Consider the following 18,143-nt stretch of genomic DNA (forward strand, 5'->3'; position numbering starts at 1 on the left):
AGAATCTGCAAACAAATAGGCACGCCCCCACACTGATGGTAGAGCTGTGATTTAGTACAACCAACCATATGGGAAACTTGGAATCATGTAAACAAAATGACTAAACTGTCCGTAGCATTTGACCCGGACACTCCACTCCTAGGTCTATACAATAAGAAAGGTCATTGATAAAAAAGAAAGTGTCCATATATATCAAAATACTTACAGCAGCGCTTTTTGGGGTAACAGACAACTGGAAACAATAGATACCCATCAACTGGAGAATAGTAAAGAAATTACGGTATATGGAATATTACTATGATTGTAATAAATAGGAATATGATGAATACAAGGAAGCATGGAAAGACTTACGTGAACTGATGCAGACTGATGTAAGCAGAGCCAAGAAAACAATATATGTAATTATAACAAAAATGGAAAGAACAATCACAAAATAATTCAGAGTGTTTCAAAACTACAAAGGACAAACGGCAAGACTTCAAAGAAGAGATGAGAAGTCACCTCTTGCCACTCCTTTGGAGAAATGAGAGGATCCAAGGGTGTGGAACAATGTATACATTTTCAGATTTTTTTGATATACCAATTGTCTTTTTTATCGGAATGAAGAGAGACTTGAGGCTGAGAGACTGTCCAGAAGCTATTTACTGCTGTAGTTAAGGTGTGAGGGCCTGCATCAAGGTAGTGGCAGTGTCAGGGAGGAGAAGAGGGCATATATGAGAAATGTTATGAAGATAGAAATGACAAGACTTGACAATTGATTGAATATGGGGAGGGTGGTGAGAGTGAAGAATTGAGTATGACACCTGGGTCATGAGCCTGACTTACCTGGAGGACAGTGGGGTCCTTGACAGTAACAGGGAGATAAGGGGTTTGTGGGAAAAGAGAATGACTTCAGTTTCAGACATGTTGATGTCTATGGGACATTCAGTTCAAGAGGCATAATTAGGCAGCTAGATTGTTGTGTTTTTTTCTTCATTCTCAAAGAGGACCATGACATCAGGGAAATGAGACCATGACTTACCGTCAACTTTGATTTGAGTGAGGGAGGGCTGTGCAAGGTCACCAGCCTCACTTTTTCCTCCAGAGCCATCTGGGTCCAGTGGCCTGATATTCACCAGGATGACTGGAGATGGCCCAGGATGCATTGAGACCCTGACCCTTTCTTCAGGCTAAGGTATTTTATAATTTCTCTGATGTCATGATCCTATTGGAGAATGAAGGACAAACACAACCTGTGAGTAGCATTCCCCCCCCCCCCCCCCCCCCCTCCATTTTGATGGCTGCAGGCTGCCTCCTTAACTTCAGGTTTACAGGCTAGATTTTTTTTTTCAAAAGCCAAGCCTTAAACCCAATTTACTCTGGAGCTCTTAGATTGGACAATAGGTCCCTAGGGGCCTTGCTAACACAGAGTGAATGTAAATACCAAATAGTAACTGTTTCTCTTTTGGCCAGGAACTCTGAGGGTCTTTTCCTCCTAGTTTGATTTTCTTTTCTTTTGAGTTTTGATTAATCCCTCAATTAACTTCTTAAAGAGGCCTGTTCACAGAATGGGCGTTACCTCACTCAACGTGAGGACCTGAAAAGGCAGCTAGAAGTGTGAATTTGGAGGTTGGGAGAGAGATTAGGGCTGGACAGGTAGATCTGAGAGTCATCTGCATAGGGATGATGATTGAAACTATAGGGAAAAATGGGCCAGGGACCTTGAGCTTTGGAGGACTGCTGTCTTAACAGGTGTGACCTGGATGATGATCCGACAAAGGAGTGGTTACACAGGCAGGAAGAGAACCAGGAAAGAGCGATGCCATGAAAATTTAGGGAAAAGGGAGATTGACAGTGTTCAAAGCGGCAAAGTTGTCTAGAAGGATGAAGATTGTGAAAGGCCATTATATTTGACAATTAAAAGATCATTGGTAACTATGTACAGAGCAGTTTTGTTTGAATAATGAGGTCAGAAGTTAGAATGCAATGAATTAAGAAGAGTATGACGGGAAAGGAAGTGGAGGCACCTATCGTACATGGTCTTTTTAAAGTGTTCGGCCACGTAAAGGAGAGATGGCACCTTAAGTAGTGAGGGTGGTTGTCTTTCCAAGTACCTCTGAAAGTCTTTTTCTTCATTTCTTACAATATAGTGCTATTCTATTCCACTAATGATGATAGTAGCTAACATTTATAAAGCCCCAACTATGTGCCATGCCCTGTATATAAATACTATCTCATTTGATCCTCACAGTAACACGAGGAGGTAAGTGCTATTATTATCTCTGAGGCAAAAAGAGATTAAGTGACTTGCCCAGAGCCACACAGCTAACAAGTGTGAAGGCTGAATGTGAACTCAGGTGTTCTTGACTGCAGCACAGTGATCTATCCACTACACCATTGCCATCATTTGTTCCCCAATTAAGTGAGCATCCCCATAGTTTCAAGTTCTTTACCACTATGTGAGGAGTACTATGTTATTCTAATTTTCATTGTTTTCTCTTCTGTGCTGCTTTTGGGTTTCTAAATTTTTAAATCCCAATTCAGCTCATTAGTCCTCTCTTCTTATTTTACTAGCTGTATAGTTTTAGGGATATAATTTTTCTTCTTGAGGATTGCTTTAGCTACCTCCCAGAAATTTCGGTATGGTATTTGGTCATCATCATTGTCGTTGACATAATTATTGTTTCTGTGATTTGAGTCTGTCTTTAGTTTGTGCTTCCTATAATTTTTATTGTCTTATGGTTCACATGTGTTTATTGTTTCTACCTTTTTACATGTCTTTTCAATATCCCTCTGCCCTAATACATATAGTAGTTTTTTTGTAAAAAGTACCATTAGGCATTGAGAAATACATAAACAGTATTTGTTAGTTCCTAGAAGATGCCACAAGTTTTTTTTAGCTCAAGTTTTTACAGCATTTTAGTCCTTTTTTTTTGTTCTGTTTTTTCCCTGATAATTTGGCTAACTCCAAAAGGAGGGACATTAATATCTCCTGTTAGTATTTCTTCTTATAAGTATTAATTTTTCTTATTAAATTAGATGCATTAGTTTTAGGGGCGTATAAGTTTAATATTCATACTGATTTGTTTTCTGTGGTTCCTTTCAATGTAATGTAATTCCCTTGTGTATCAATATTGTGAGTTTTTGTTTTTGCCTTATCTGACAGTATGATTATAACTAGCATTTTTGGATTCACTTAATGCGTGTCAGATTTTGTTCTAGTTCTCATTTTATTCTTTTTATATCTTTGCATTTTAGTTTCTTGTAAGCAAGATTGTGGGTTTTCATTTTTCTTATCCAATATGTCAGTTTTATTTTAGTGGATTAACATTTAAAGTGATGAAAATTTGGTTTACATCTTTCTATGTTTTTTATCTCTAATATTTCTTCTTTTATGAATTAGGATTTCTCTCTTTGGTTCTTCATCTTTTAAGGCAGTACTTTTTCTTTTCAGTTAATTTGTGTTTAATCTATCTTAAAGCTACCCTATCCTATAGGCTCTCATCCTCAACATTCCCTTTCCTCCAGTTTGATGTTTCTTTGCTTAGGTTTGAAGTTTTACTTATTCCTTTTTCTTTTTTCCTTTTATTTAGTTAGCTAATTTTTCCCTTCTTTTTCTCCCTATTAAGTAATTAATTAAAATCTCTGTTCTCTCCTCCCCTTCAACTTCTCTTGTTTGTTAGGGCTTCCCCCCTTCCCCATTTTCTTTGCCTTTTTCTAAAAAAGATTTTTTTAACCTGCTCTTAGTTTGCTTTTCTTTCTGTCTATTCTTATTATGATCTTTACACTTAATTATTTATTCTCTGCTGTCTTGGTGTTCCTCATAGAATCAAAGCTTCTAAAAGGCCACTTTGAGTTCCCGCTCCATTTTAAAAAATTTATTGCAATGTACATCTCCTCTCTCTCCCTTTTCCTTGTAGCTCTTTTTCATGCTGAGAGATTACTGAAGTTACGCTCTAAATATTGTTTACTCTTGACAATTAGAATGCATAATGCCTTCCCTCCTTCCCCTTTTGTGCACCCTTTCATTTTCTAGTTTAGTCCCACAAAATACATTGGTTCACCAAAGGTTGGGCTTGTGATTTTTACTATATGATGCTTCAGTCTTAGTCCTCTATCATTACTCCTTCTGTTTCTTTAAGTTTCACTTTCATCTTCATTCTTTTATGTGCTTTTAGAAAGAATTTTCTTAGTGGTCCTTTATTATTTTTCTCCACCCCATAGGTGTCTCTCTATTTCTATTTTCCCTTTCTTTGAAATAGTCTTTATAGAGGTGGAGTTATTCCTTTTGTTATTTGTGTCTTCCTTGGTGGTGGTTTGTTTTCCTTTTCCTACGTTTCTGCTATTTCATATGCTTATATAAATCATACTCTGCTCATGTCTGTTATTTTTGTAGGAATGTTTCATATGCCTCTTATTGAACAGTTTTTTTTATTTTGTGGGTGATAAAGCTCAGGTTTGTAGGGGATGTCATTTTGAGTTGCATCTTTAGCTTCCTTTGCTGTTATTATTATTCTGTTATATTATGCTATATATTATGCTGCTATATTATTCTGTTCCCTTCTGTGGTTTCTATTGGATGCAGAATAGTCTGATTTTACTTTTATTTCCTTTCATTTATATTGACAATCTTTTCCAGGTTGCTTGCACAATTCTTGTTTATTATTGAAATGATTAAATTTAACCATTATATATCTTGAAGCTTGCAGTACAGGGTTCCTCCTCCCTGAACCTTTGAAGTCAGCTATTGAGTCTTTCAGATGGTGATTTGTTTTATCTTTTCTTAATTTCTGGACAGTTTTATTGTATTATTTCTTACATTGTGTTGTTTATGTTTTCTCTGGGATTCCTGTGATCTTTAAGTTGTCTCTAGGCATCCAGTTTTAAAGATAAATGTGTTTTTCTTGTATAGAGTTTTTATTTTGTAACTTTGTTTTTTTCTTCTTTTCCAGATATTACTTCACTCAATATATTTGTATTGTCATTCATTTGTTCTCTTTTGCTTCTTTGAAGAGACTTGCTCCTGTGGATTTGTGGTTTTTTATTCTATTCATTATTTTTGCTTTGCAGAGCATAAATTCTTCAATTTGTTTCTTTTTGACTTCTTTCAAAATTCAGATTTTTCTTTGAACCATTCCAGAACATTATGCTGTGGTCCCATGATCTTGTAGGAATCCATAGGGTCCCTTGTCTCATCAGCTATTGGTTTAATTTCCTTTTTCTTTAAGTATTTAGAAAAGCTTGTGGTCTTTTATACTGTTTTCCCTGTTGACTATGGTGTTTTAATTTAGTTTTCTTTCTCCTCAGATCTTAGGTAGTTTTCATTCCCCCCCACCCCCATTTACCCTGATGTTCTCTTATTGATAACTTTTTGATTCCTTTCTCTCTGATGACAGGTTCCTTGGGGACTAGACTTTAATGCACTCCCAGCACCCTCCCATGTTGGGAAATTTCACTTTTCATTGGCATGAGTTCCTAGGGGGAAGAGGATTGGCTTCAGTTGGATGCTAATCCTCTCCCTTAGGCCTAGTGCATCCTCACTTCCAAGCTCCAGTATCTTGTCCTCTCTGCTTTTATTTTTTTAACTGACAGCTACTATCGCTCTGCCTTTCTCTACCCCCCTTCTTCTATAATTGGCTTGACAGGTGAGGTATGCAACTTGTTGCCATTGAATGAGGGCAGGGATAGAGTGGCTAGGTGGCACAGGGGATAGAGTGCCAGGCCTGAAGCTAGGAAGACTCATCTTGCTGAGTTCAAATATGACTGCCCTCACGTACTTACTAGCTGTGTCATCTTAGGCAAGTCACTTGACCCTTTTTGCCTCAGTTTCCTCATTTACAAAATGAGTCAGAGAAGAGAATGGCAAACCACTCTAGTATCTTTGCCAAGTAAATCCCAAATGGGGTCACAGAGAGTCAGACAGGACTGAAAAGGACTGAATAACAACAAGTGCAGGAACAAGAACTGCTGAAAGACTGTAGCAGCAACTGAGCCAGTTGGATCCTAGAACACTTGTTTGTATTTGTAGGTCAGGGTGTGGGCATGCCAGACTCTAAGGACTTCTGGGGAAGGGAGAGTGCTGAGTGAGCAAATTCATGATTAACAATTTCTGCTGTTAGTTCATAAGACTTTCTTCTTAAGCTTCTTAGAAATTTAGCCTTCGGAGACAGTGGTAATAGCTTGTAGTGCCTAATTCCTCATTTTGGGAATTTTTAAGGATCAGAGAAAAAGTCTAGTCTTCCTTTTGTTTGTTCCATCACTAGAATTTTATCTGCTTCTCATAAGTTTTAGGGTATGATTTTTAATATTCAGGAAACTTGTTCATTTGAGTTTATTGTGTATGTTGTTTTGTGTGGTATGTATTTCCTACCTGGATGCACTATTTTGGGACTAATCTGACTTCTCCACCATGACCCAGGAAGCTCGTCATTCAGAAATCGCCTTATCACCTCGGAAGATGGATTTGCCTTTGGTATTCACACCTCTCTATTATCCTCTGCCTCTGATTGGGGCAGAGGATGATGAACTCAAAAATCTCTAAGGAGGGGGCTAAGGATAGACATTCTTCATATTTCCCACTTTACTACCTGCTTTGGGACTTCTCTGACTTTACATGTCCCCACGTTAGGTACCTTTTCCTCCTTTACCTTTTAAGCTTCTTATTGTGTGTCATCTTCCACTATTAGATTGTTCTGTCTTGTTTTTACAAATGTTTTTATATATAATTTCTGTGCTTTACAATGTCACCATTTATGTCTAAGTCATCTACCCATTTTGAGCTTGTCTTGGTATACAGTGTGAGATTTTGGTCTATGCCTTGTTTCTACCAGACTACTTACCAGTTTTCTCAGTGGTTTTTGTTTTGCCCCAGTTTATTTTGTACTTTTGCTCATGTATATTGTATATCTAATCTATTCTTCTGATCAAGTTTTCTATTTCTTACAAATTCTTTTGATGATTATAGCTTTGTAGTATAGTTTGAGATCTGATACTTCTAGGCCCTTTTCCTTCTCGTTTTTTCATTGATTCTTTTTTATATTCTTGACCTTTTGTTAGTCTAAATGATTTTTTTTTAGCTCTATAAAGTAGTCCTTTTGTAGCTTGTTTGGTATGATACTGAATAAATAAGTTAATTTAAATAGGTCGTTTTAATTTTTATTGGCTTGGCCTGCCCTTGAACAATTAATATGTCTCCAATTGTCAAGATGTGTCTTTATTTGTGCGAAAACTGTTTTGTGATTGTGTTCATATAGTTCTCTACGTGTCTTGGCATGTAGGCTCTCAAGTATTTTACACAATCCATAGTTGTTTTTTTTTAAGTGAAATTTCTCTTTTTTATCTCTTCCTCCTGGATTTTGTTGATAATATATAGAAATGCAGATGATTAGTATGCGCTTATTTTATATCCTAGAACTTTGCTGGTGTTAGTTGTTTTAATAAATTTTTTACTTGACTCCAGGGCTCCCTAAGTGAACCATCATACATATCATCTGCAAAAAGTGATAGCTTTTTGGCCTATGTTTATTTCTTTAATTTCTTTTTCTTAACTTCTTGCAATTGCTAGCATTTCTAGTACAATATTGAATAGTAATGGTAGTAATAGATATCTTTGTTTCACAAACCCATATCTTTTTGGAAAGGCTTCTATTTTAAAAGTTTTAGATAGATACTAATCATTTTAAGGAAAATTCCTTTTATTTCTCTGCTTTCTAGTTTGTTTTTTTTAACAGGAATGAGTATTATATTTTGTCATAGTTTTCTTAATATTGAACTGGCCCTTCATTCCTGGCATAAATTTAGCCTGGTTATATTATATAATCTTTGTGATATTTTGCTGTTATTTAAAAGTTTGCATCAGTGTTAACTAGGATAATTGGTCTATAGTTTTCTTTCTCTGTTTTGACTCCCTGGTTTAGGTATCAAGATCATGTTTATGTCACAGCGGAAATTTGTTGAATGCCTTCTTTATCTTTCAGATAGTTTATGTAGTATTGGAATTTGTTGTTGTTGTCTAGTCATGTCTGACTCTCCATGACCCCATTTGGGGTTTTCTTAACAAAGGTACTAGAGTGGTTTGCCATTTCCTCCTTCAGCTTATTTTTATCTGAGGTAAATAGGGTTAAGTGACTTGCCCAAGATCATCCAGCTAGTAACTGTCTGAAGTCAGGTTTGAAGATGAGTCTTCCTAGTTCCCAGCCTAGTACTTTATCCACTGTGCCACTTAGCTGCCCCAGTATTGGATTTGGTCAAATTTGCTTGTAAATTCATCTGCTCCCAGTCTCCTTCCCCCCTCTCCTCCCTGCCCTTGGGACTTCACTTGTAGCTTGTTTGATAACTTTTTCTAAGATAGAGTTATTGAAGTATTTTATTTCCTTTTCTATTAATTGGAATAATTTATATTTTTGAAAATATTTGTCCATTTCATTTAGATCACCAGTTTAGTGTTATATGGTAGGCAAAGTAATTGCCCTGACAGTGTTTGAGTATAATTGTGTGGTGGTCTTCTCTATGGGAACTTGGACTTACTATTATAAAAGCAGTTTAGGTGATGAAACCAAACACAGAGAAAAGTGGGATCTCTCATTTACCTGTGTGAGTGTAAGGCCCCAAGTGTGACATGATGGGAGTTTATACACCTTGTTGTCTGTAAGCCCACCTGTAGCACTACATTAATGTGCTACACTCAAAAGAATTTCATCTAAAATCATTGCTTTCTGTTTCTTGAACTTAATGTATCATCCTAGTGGCTCTTTATGATCAGGTCCTGTTTTTGTTTGCTCATTCTTCTAGATTACTTCTTGATTTTGGACTTCATGTTGATGCTGCGCTCTGCATACTTCTTGGGTGGGAGAGGGGTATTTGGTTTGAGGTTCTTTGCCTTTTTGTCCATTTGCTGTTTTCACAGATCAGTTTGGGGACATGGAAGTTTTCAATGCTCCCAAAGAAACATGATTTGGGAGGGGAAGGTGAGAGTCTGCCCTCCTGGTCTGAATTCTGCAAGTTTGTGACCCACATTTGGGTCCTTTGGCTTGTTCATGGTTGAGTGTCAGTAGCCTATTGCAGGACTTAGTCTCAGTTAGCCCAATAGGAAGTTCTGTAATTCCAGTGACTGACTATTGACTTTGCTTTGGTCTGAGATTCCTGCCTTGGTTTTCTGTCTTATTACTGCTGGCTTATGTGCTGGACTAAAAGCTAAAACTGAGTTCCCACTGCTTTCCTCCTGGGCTCCAAGTCACAGCTGTATTTTAGAACTTGTTCCTTGCTTGGTGCTGAGGTAGGACCCTGCTTGTGTGAGTACTCCTTTCTATCCTGGATCTGTGGAACTAGATAATGGGTTCTAGCTACCAGATGAGACCCATTCCTGAACCCTGTGCTAGTTTAGGGATCCCCTAGGACCTCTTTCTGCCTCTATGTTTCTTGCCCTGGTGTTCTCTCCCAGCTCTGGGCTCTGAAATGCCCCCCCCCCCCATCCCTGTTGCTGTTAACCTCTAGCAGTAGCCCACCTTGGTCCCAGTAGCTGCACTTTTTTTTTTTGTTTGTCTCCCTACGTAGCCCTAGGCTGTGGAAAAATGACTCCTGAGTTTTTCATGGCTTTTCTGATCACAATTCAATCTCATGTGTTTTGATGGAGGAAATGGACTGGGTGAGTTATGCAAAAATACTTCTTGCGTGATTCTGGCAGCTCCATTAGATTGTAGGTAGTAAGTGCTTTCAAAATGTTTTCTAATTATTGACTTGTTGGCAGATGTTGGTCCAAACTTAATTTCTGCCCCAAAGCTTTCTAATTCTCACAATAATTATTGTCAAATATCAAGTTCTTTTCTATATCATTTATGTTTTGGGATTCGTTGAACACTTGAGTTACTTAACTCGGTTATTTCTTATTCTTCTTTGTGTAGTTTGTGCTGTTAATCTACTTTTTAGTTTTTTAGTTTTAGTCCTAAAAGCATTATTCACCTCTTCTTCTTATATTTTTCATTATTTTCCTGATATTCTGGATGTTTTGTTCCTACAAATTAGTTTTGTTATAATTTTGTCTAGCTTTTTGAAGTATACTCTTGTTTGTATAATACTAAGTCTATAATTTTGCTTTGGTAGTGTTGTCATTTTTATTTGCATGGCTTAGCCATGATCACAGAATAAATAATCTTTCAGTTATTTAAGTTGTTTTGTTCTTTTTAGGGGATATTTTGTAATTGTATCTATATACATATACTTAGTGTCTCTTGATTGCTTTAGTGACCCCTTTTTTTTTTCCCCTGAGGTTCTTAAACTGGGGGGGCTCTGTAAACTTGCCTTTGAAAATATTTTGATAACTAATTATTTTCCTCTTAAACACATGTATCTTATCTTATGCCTTTAAAAACATTATTCTGACATGAGGTCCACAGGAGAAAGGTTAAGAAATCCTTATTTTATATATTTTGTAGGTTTTCTTGAATGAGAATTTGAATTCCCTTTTATTTCCTTCTGCATTTTATTATTGTTGCATCTAAACTTTCTTTAAAATGGCTTTGCCTTCCAATGATTCTCTCGGCTTTATGAGATAATACAATCTATCATATTTCTTCATAAGATTTTAGAAATGAGTGTATATTCCAACACAGTGTTGTCTTTGGTATCCATCACTCTTGATTTTACAAGTTAAGTCCAATGTTTAGTGAGATGTGAGCACTTTTGGCCTTTTTGGAACAGTTTGTGTTGGTTAAACTTCTGGATAGGGTTATAGGTGGTGTCAGTGTTATTTCTCTTCATTTTCTCCTTTTGGTTTTTAATTCTGGGTTAAGTTGTTTCACTTGTGTACCACATCTTATTTCTTATTATTCGTGTGTGCGTGCGTGCGCGCTAAGTAATTCAGACTTTGATGCTTATGAGTTGATGGTTAAGGATTATGATTTCCTGACTCAGGCATCAATAACATTAATAGCAAGTCTTTTCATGTCTATTAAATTATAAACTGCTTCATTCTTTATACTTTTTAATTCTTTGCTGGCAGAAAGTGTTCATGATAACAGAGGTATGAGGAACCTGTGTAATCATTCACAAGACCTTGGCCACTCTCTTTCTTTCTCATACTTTCTCATTTTTCCCCATCCTTACTTTTTCCACCTTTGTTTTGAAGTTTCCAAATAGTAGAATTTATACTGATTGAATTTGGTGGTTCTCATCAGGGTCTTTATAGAATTTCTCTTAATAATATCATTAGCAACTAATTTTGGCATAAAAGCTACAGTTATTTTTATCCATAGTACAACATGTGATGTCCAGATATCCCATGAAATAACAGTTCTTGTTGCTTCTGAGCATATGATAAAATCCAGTCCTTTGCCTTACCAACGGGTTCTGATGAACTCTGTTTTTGTTTAGCTGCAACATACAGTTCAGTTCCTCTAGCATATATCTCCACTTATTGGATAAGTATCTTACATTTAGAGCCCCACTAGTTATATAAGGAGCAAGTGGATAGAGTGCCAAGCCTAGAGTCAAGAAGATTCATCTCCTTGAGTTTATATGTTCCCTCAGACATTTGCTAGCTCTGGGACCCTGGGCAAGTCACTTAACCCCGTTGGCCCCAGTTTCCTCATCTATAAAATGAGCTAGAGAATGAAATGGCAAACCATACCTGTATCTCTGCCAAGAAAACCCCAAATGGAGACACAAAGAGTTGGACGTGACTAAAAACGACTGAACAACAACAAAAGTCTTATTAAAGTTTATTGGTCTCAAAACTTCATATTTTTTAAAACCCTTTGTTAGCATTATACTAGAAGTGGGAAAGGGCCTTAATAAATACTAAAAAACATTTATAATTTCCATTTCTTGGTTGCCTTAACCGAAAAAAATTCATCACCAGGGCTAGACTACTGGTGATGTGTTTCTTTGTAGTTAACTGTTATAGATAGGTCCTTGGAATATAGACTTGATATATTACTTAGTCAGTTACAGACGTACTCTGAACGTCATACCTGAAACCTTTCCAGCATTGTTGAACCTGCTGAAAATTACAGTCTCACTGATAGTTCCCCTTTGAGACCCCAGGATTGTTGTTGCACCATGATGAGGGGAGGCATCAGATTAGGACTTCGTGTAAGAATGACACATTGATAGTTTCACAGGTACCTTTGCCAATATCAAGATGAAATGGAAAAGAATCTGTCATGTTGTATGTACCCTCTGTGGCAAATTTATGGTAAGATGAACTTAAAGGAAGACTGGAAAAGTAGCATAGAATAGTGTGGTTGGGTTGTGCTCTGTGCTGTTGAAGGGAACACCTAAACTGATGAGATCACATATCCATTTTGTCACCCCATTGAGGTAGGAGGTTGTTTTGTGACTATAGGTATGTTTGAGGGCTTAAGGAGCAAAGGAATTGGTTTGAACAGTTGTTGTAGATAGGATGTTCCCTATGTCCTTGGCTTTTATGATAACTGCTCTCTCCTCGTTCTCCATTTTTGTCTGACAATTTCTTAAGTTCTTTTGAGGCTTCATCTTCTATTTCCTTTATGTAGATATCCTTATTTGTCTCCTTTGCTGCCAGCTGACTTCACCACCACTCACATACTGCTGACCAGATTCCAGTGAAGGGACAAGTAAACCCAAGAGCCCTGGAAACGACACTGCCTTAGAATATTGGCCTTGATTCTAGTCTTCCTTTGGCAAAACAACCCTTGAGGAAAAGGAACCCCAGCAATTTCATCACCACCACCTTCTGACCAACAGCTGCTTTCAGGGCAGACAAGCCAACGTAGACGAAGCAGCAAGGCAGTGGTCAAACCACTTCCACCACCATGTCTCATTAGATTCTGGTTAAGACAGATTAGGACCCTGATCCAGAAGTCTGGAAATAACAATACTGTATAGACTACCAACCCAGAAACTGACTTGGTTTTAATAATGGAAATAACATTAAAGAAGATGTATTGTATGGCCATTTGCTTTTCCACTGCACTATAAGTCATCATGAGACCTTTCCATGTACTTGACTTTCATCTGAAACCTCTTACATGTCTTGTTTCCCTCATTACAATGTGAGATTTTTGAAAGCAGTGACAGTCTTCTTTCTTTTTGTGTCTGTTTAACACCTAGCACTCTGCTTTACACACAGGAAGTACTAAATAAATTCTTTTTCATTCATTCATAGGAAGTCAATTAAAATAGAATGATTGTGAAGTATCAATAAATTAGTGTATTTCTAGCATATGTATGCCTGTCTCTCTCCATAGATATTACATATTGTGTCTTTCATGTATATATATACATATATGTATATCTCAGCAGATAATATATGTGTATATGCATGTATGTACACACATATTTGAAAGAACTTACATGGGTTCTTAGACATCTCAAATGTTACTAAGTTCTGTTGATTTGCATCATTAACATTACATTAGCTCAAATTTATGTAGTGCTTTAGATCTTACAAATACTTCCTTTATAGACAAAAAAACAGGCATAGAGAGATTAATTGACCTATGTGGAGAGAGAAAGGCATGTAAGTCAATCATTAAATATTTATTAAACCTACTACATGCTAGCACTGAGTTAGGTACTAGAGATACAAATACAAAGAATGAAACAATACATATTTGCAATGAACTTACATATAAAGTACATATAAAATAAACAGAATAAATATTAAGTTAGTAAATAAACATATACACAAAAAGTGGTTAAATATAAAGTACTTTGTGAAGGAGAGTATTAACAGTTGCTGAGAATCAGAGTTCATGCAATACGTAATGCCCAGAGAAGAGAAGTACTCTGTAAAGCCGAGGTAAAGAGGAAGTGTATTCCAGGCTTGGGCTAGAGAAGTGCAAGAAAAAGGAGGTGGGTGGGAGGAATGTTGTAAGTGAGGAACGGTGAGGAGGCCAGTTTGGTCATATGACCAAGTGCAAGAGGGAGATTAATGAATGTACAGTGGGGCTGGAAAGACAGTATTATGGTTGGGTTGTAGAGGACTTTAAAAGCTAAACAGAAGATGTATACTTATGTATATAATACTTCAAAATGTTTGGCCAAAGCAGATGCAGGTACAGCTTGAGGACCGTAGACTTGTTGCTGGAAGGAACCTTAGCTGTATTTTAAGTCTAAACCCATCATTTTACAATTAAGGAAATTTAGGCTTAGTGATTTGCCCAGGGTCATACAGGACAGAACCAGGATTCAGATCCAACTTTTGCTTTAGATTCAACACTGTTACTGCATCACACTATGGTTTGTGGTAAGATTAACTTCTGTCTGTTCAGCTTAGTTGAGAAATGAGATGTTAACATTTTTTTGTGTATTTTGGTTAACTGTAAATTTGACATACAATATAGGAACTATTGGTTTGAAAGAATCAGAATACATTAAAATAAAATTGTCACTAAACTCTGCTAAACAATTTAATTTTTGATTCAGGAGTCACTTTAGGATCTTGTCATATCTTAGGGATTTTATGTGCATTTCTCATATAGTACTGTAGGCTGTGAAGGGACAGGAGATTGGATACAGTGAGTTACTGACTTTTTCATGATCTAACTTGGGTCATTTAAAAATATTTCTATTCTTAGTTTTCTCTCATAAAAGTAAAATTTAGACTACAATTTTTAAGAAGTTTCCAGTTATATGAATTCCTTTTTTTTTTTTTTTTTTGGCTTAGCTTTGGGACTTTTATTGAAGCATGCTTCCAGGTTGTGTGAACCTATTTTATTTTAGTTGTCTCAAGACTATCAATCCCAGATGTCCCTTAGAGTGCTCTAGACCTGTCATATTCTTCCTCACCCCCAAGCCCAAGCTCCATGAGATCCACTTGCCTCCTGGTGGCCCTGGATCTGGAAAGTGCCTGATTCTCTTCCCCAAAGCACTGGTACAACTCCTGGAAGCCAGAGGGAGCTGGAGAGCAGGGGAGGCCCAGAAACCTGTCTTCCTGGGGTGAGGACTGGGGTTCTACTCCAGCTTCTTGGCACACTCTTTGATATTGCTCCTCTAAGGGCTGCAGGAGCTCCCACAGCTAGCTCCATCCAGCCCAAACCAAGGCTTGAAGCCAGCCATCGAAATCATCCTTTTTCTCCACTGCCAGTTTGTAGCACCGGCTACCTTTTTTGAGGCCAGGATGATGGAGGCATAAGGCTCAGTGGCACTGTCTCAGGGCTCCACTTGGCAATTGTTCAACGAGATAAGGCCTAGTGGAGTTTGATCCCCTTGGTGCTTGCTCCAGGTAGTAGAGGAGGTTCCCATGGAGGATGAACCAGTGGCATGGATAGCTGGAATTGCAGGTTTCTTTCTTCAGAGGGGGGCCAGGGCTCCTGTTCCCAGAAGGTAGCTAAGCACAGGCTTCCAGGTCAGTTTCATGGTAGCCAAACCTGAGAGTAGGGGATGGAGGGCCCCTCTGGGCTGGGATGGTAGGAACAGGTGTGGGGCCTGGGTGGTCTTGAATTCTGATTAAATAAATGTTTACTATATCAGAATACCTATGTGACTCACATGAGGCCTTAAGGAAAACTTCTGCTCTTGCTTGGTGTTTAAGAAACTAATGTCCACAAGTCTTCAGATGGGTATAATGAACTTAACATTTTTATGTTTCATTTTATTTTTTTCCTTCAGCCTTGCTAACATTCATGTCTGAAAAATTCACAACTTATGTTAAACCTGCTTTTTATTATCTGCTTAATTAAGATTATATTTGTCAGAATAGGTCTGTGGGCTTCAGGTATATATGAGGAAGATAATTGTGTAGCCAAGGAGCTTGTATTTTATCTTGGAGGCAGTAAAAAAACATTAAAACTTCTTGAATCATGAGAGTGACATGATAAAACTTGTGCTGGGTAAAACAGTGGGTTGTGTGGAAGATAGATTGGAGAAAGGAGACACTGGTAGCAGAGACACTCATTAGCAGATTACTAAATCTAGATGAGAAATGAATAAGGGCTTTAAGTGGTGGTGGCCTGTGAGTGGAGGAACAGATAAAAGATTTTATGAAAATAAAATCTCCAAAACTTGACAACTGACATGAATGGGGCTATGGATATGTAAAGAAATTGTTGAGCATGACTGGTTGTGGACCTGATTTTTTGTGGGCCACCTGAAATCCTTTGGTGTGCCGCAAGCAGACTGTAGGCAGTAAGCAGCCCACGAGCTGCAGGTGGACTAGAAGAACACTGATATCCTCAATAGAAATAAGGGGGTTTGGAAAAGGGAGGAATTGGGTTTGAGATGCCAGTGACCCATGTAGGTGGTGGTGTCTAGTAGGTAGTTGCTGCTGGGGTATTGGAGCACAGGAGTGAGATTAATTATGGATTATATAGATTATTGGAGTCATTTACCTAGAAATGATAATTTTACTTATGAAATCCTTGAGGCAAGGTATAGAGAAGAGGGCTGGGGCAGAGCCTTGGAGGGATACTCCAGGTCTTAAGGGACCAAGTGAAATTCGAAGCATTTGAAAGGAACTAATAAGGTTAGAGGAAGTATGTTTATAGTTTTATCGTGTTCCAGTTTATTTTCCTTCTGTCTAAGGTATACCATTCAGTCAAAATTTCTCATAATTTACTCCATAGGTTTATTTGATTTGAACACTGAAAAGAGAACATATAGGTATGGGAAGGGCCCTGAATTTAGATTTAAAAGACCTGGCAACTATATGAATGTGGGCAGATTACAAGTTTTCTAAGTCATAGTTTCCTTTTCTATAAAATGAGGACAATATTACTTTACATTATCTACTTCCCAAAATTGTTATGAAGAAATCAATTTGTAAGCTGTAAAGTGGCATATAATTCATAGTTCCTCAATGACTTTTAGTAAACATAGGATAATAATTTTTCATATTACTTGAGGAAAATTCTCCAAGTGGGGTTTCATGGTATTTTAAGCTGGGGGGGGGAGGTGGGGTGGGATGGTGAGGGGAGGAATCCTTTTGAAACATCCTACTTGGTAATTGCATGTTTAACTTCCTTGAATCACTATTTAGTTATTTTTGTTTTATACTACCTACTTGTGAGCAGGAAGGAAACATCAGTAAAAATGGTGATGACTATTACCAAGTTAACACTAACTCTTCTCTTTTCTTATGCAGAAACTCCACTATGAGGCGAGGTGGATGGAGAAAACGAACTGGAACTGAAAATGACGGCTGGGGGAAATGGGTGTGTTTAAGTACAATTTATTTTGTAACTACTCTTGAACTATTTTACTTTGTTCCTGAGTTCGTTAGACTTTTATTCTTAACCCAGGGTAATTCTTTGAAAGATGTAAAGTAAAATCTTGGCTCCCTTTTGAAATGCTGCTAAGCCTCGTCACGAAAGAGTTGGGAAGTGGTGGAGTCATAAAATTCTTGTAAAGCCTTTCATCACAAATTATACAGTGAATTCTTTAGGGTAGAAAGGTTAGGGTGTTTGGTGTAGTTTGGCCGAGAGCCAGTCCTATAATGTTAGGTAGAGCCTTCCCGTCTTCTTTACTTTTTCCTCAGCTCCTTCCTGAGCCCTTTGTAACTCTGCTCAGGCAGTGTTCTAAAGTTATCCTTCCTCTTCCATTAAAATAATCTCATAGTTATGTAATTTCAAATCACTTTGATTAAACTCATTCACATTTCCCTATTGCTTTCCTTAGGTTTTCGCATTTTAAAAGAGGACAGTTCCTAACTAATTGGTGAACTTGGGGTTGTGTGGATTTTAGATAATGTGGTCAGGATTCTTTTTTTTTTTCCTAGCAAAGGTAGACATTATTTTTTGGTGAGAGGTGGGAGAATTAGAAGGTCTGTGTCTGTGGTTTTATTAATAAGTACAGGAAACTCCTGTTGTAGAAATACCATTCGTTGTTGCAGATCTGCACTTGACTATAACTTTTAGTTAACCTGGGGATACTGACAAGTTAAGTGACCTGTTTGTAGTTGGACAGCCAGCATATCTTGAAAGCAAGACTTGAAGCCAGGTCTTCCATATATAACAAAGACAGTACTCTATATACCACATTTACAGTTCTCTCTGTTAGTGATGTAAATACCAATACTTGGTGCTTTGTATTTATGTTTTATAATTTAAAATTTTTTGTGTTCATTGAAAAGTTAGCTTTCTTTAAATATAACTTCATTTTTTATGTGATCCATTAAAATATATATATATATAGAGAGAGAGAGAGTAAAATTTTCCATTTCTTCCAGAAATGTCAGCAACTTTGATAAT

General features: G+C 37.2%; 1 protein-coding gene and 1 pseudogene across 2 annotated transcripts in view; one reads left to right on the forward strand and one right to left on the reverse strand.

Annotated features, from left to right (window-relative positions):
- REV1 (REV1 DNA directed polymerase) overlaps nt 1–18,143 on the forward strand; it is a 135,370-nt gene that overhangs the window by 33,643 nt on the left and 83,584 nt on the right. For both annotated transcript variants that reach the window (XM_036745700.1, XM_036745701.1), the window contains exon 2: nt 17,039–17,108. In XM_036745700.1, coding sequence (XP_036601595.1) covers nt 17,049–17,108 — 60 coding nt within the window. In that variant the 5' untranslated portion in view covers nt 17,039–17,048. The remainder of the gene's footprint in view (nt 1–17,038; nt 17,109–18,143) is intronic.
- Nucleotides 14,711–16,906, reverse strand: LOC118837231 (annotated as a pseudogene).

Source organism: Trichosurus vulpecula, chromosome 2, assembly GCF_011100635.1.
Source record: "Trichosurus vulpecula isolate mTriVul1 chromosome 2, mTriVul1.pri, whole genome shotgun sequence".
Classification (NCBI taxonomy): Eukaryota; Metazoa; Chordata; class Mammalia; order Diprotodontia; family Phalangeridae; genus Trichosurus; species Trichosurus vulpecula.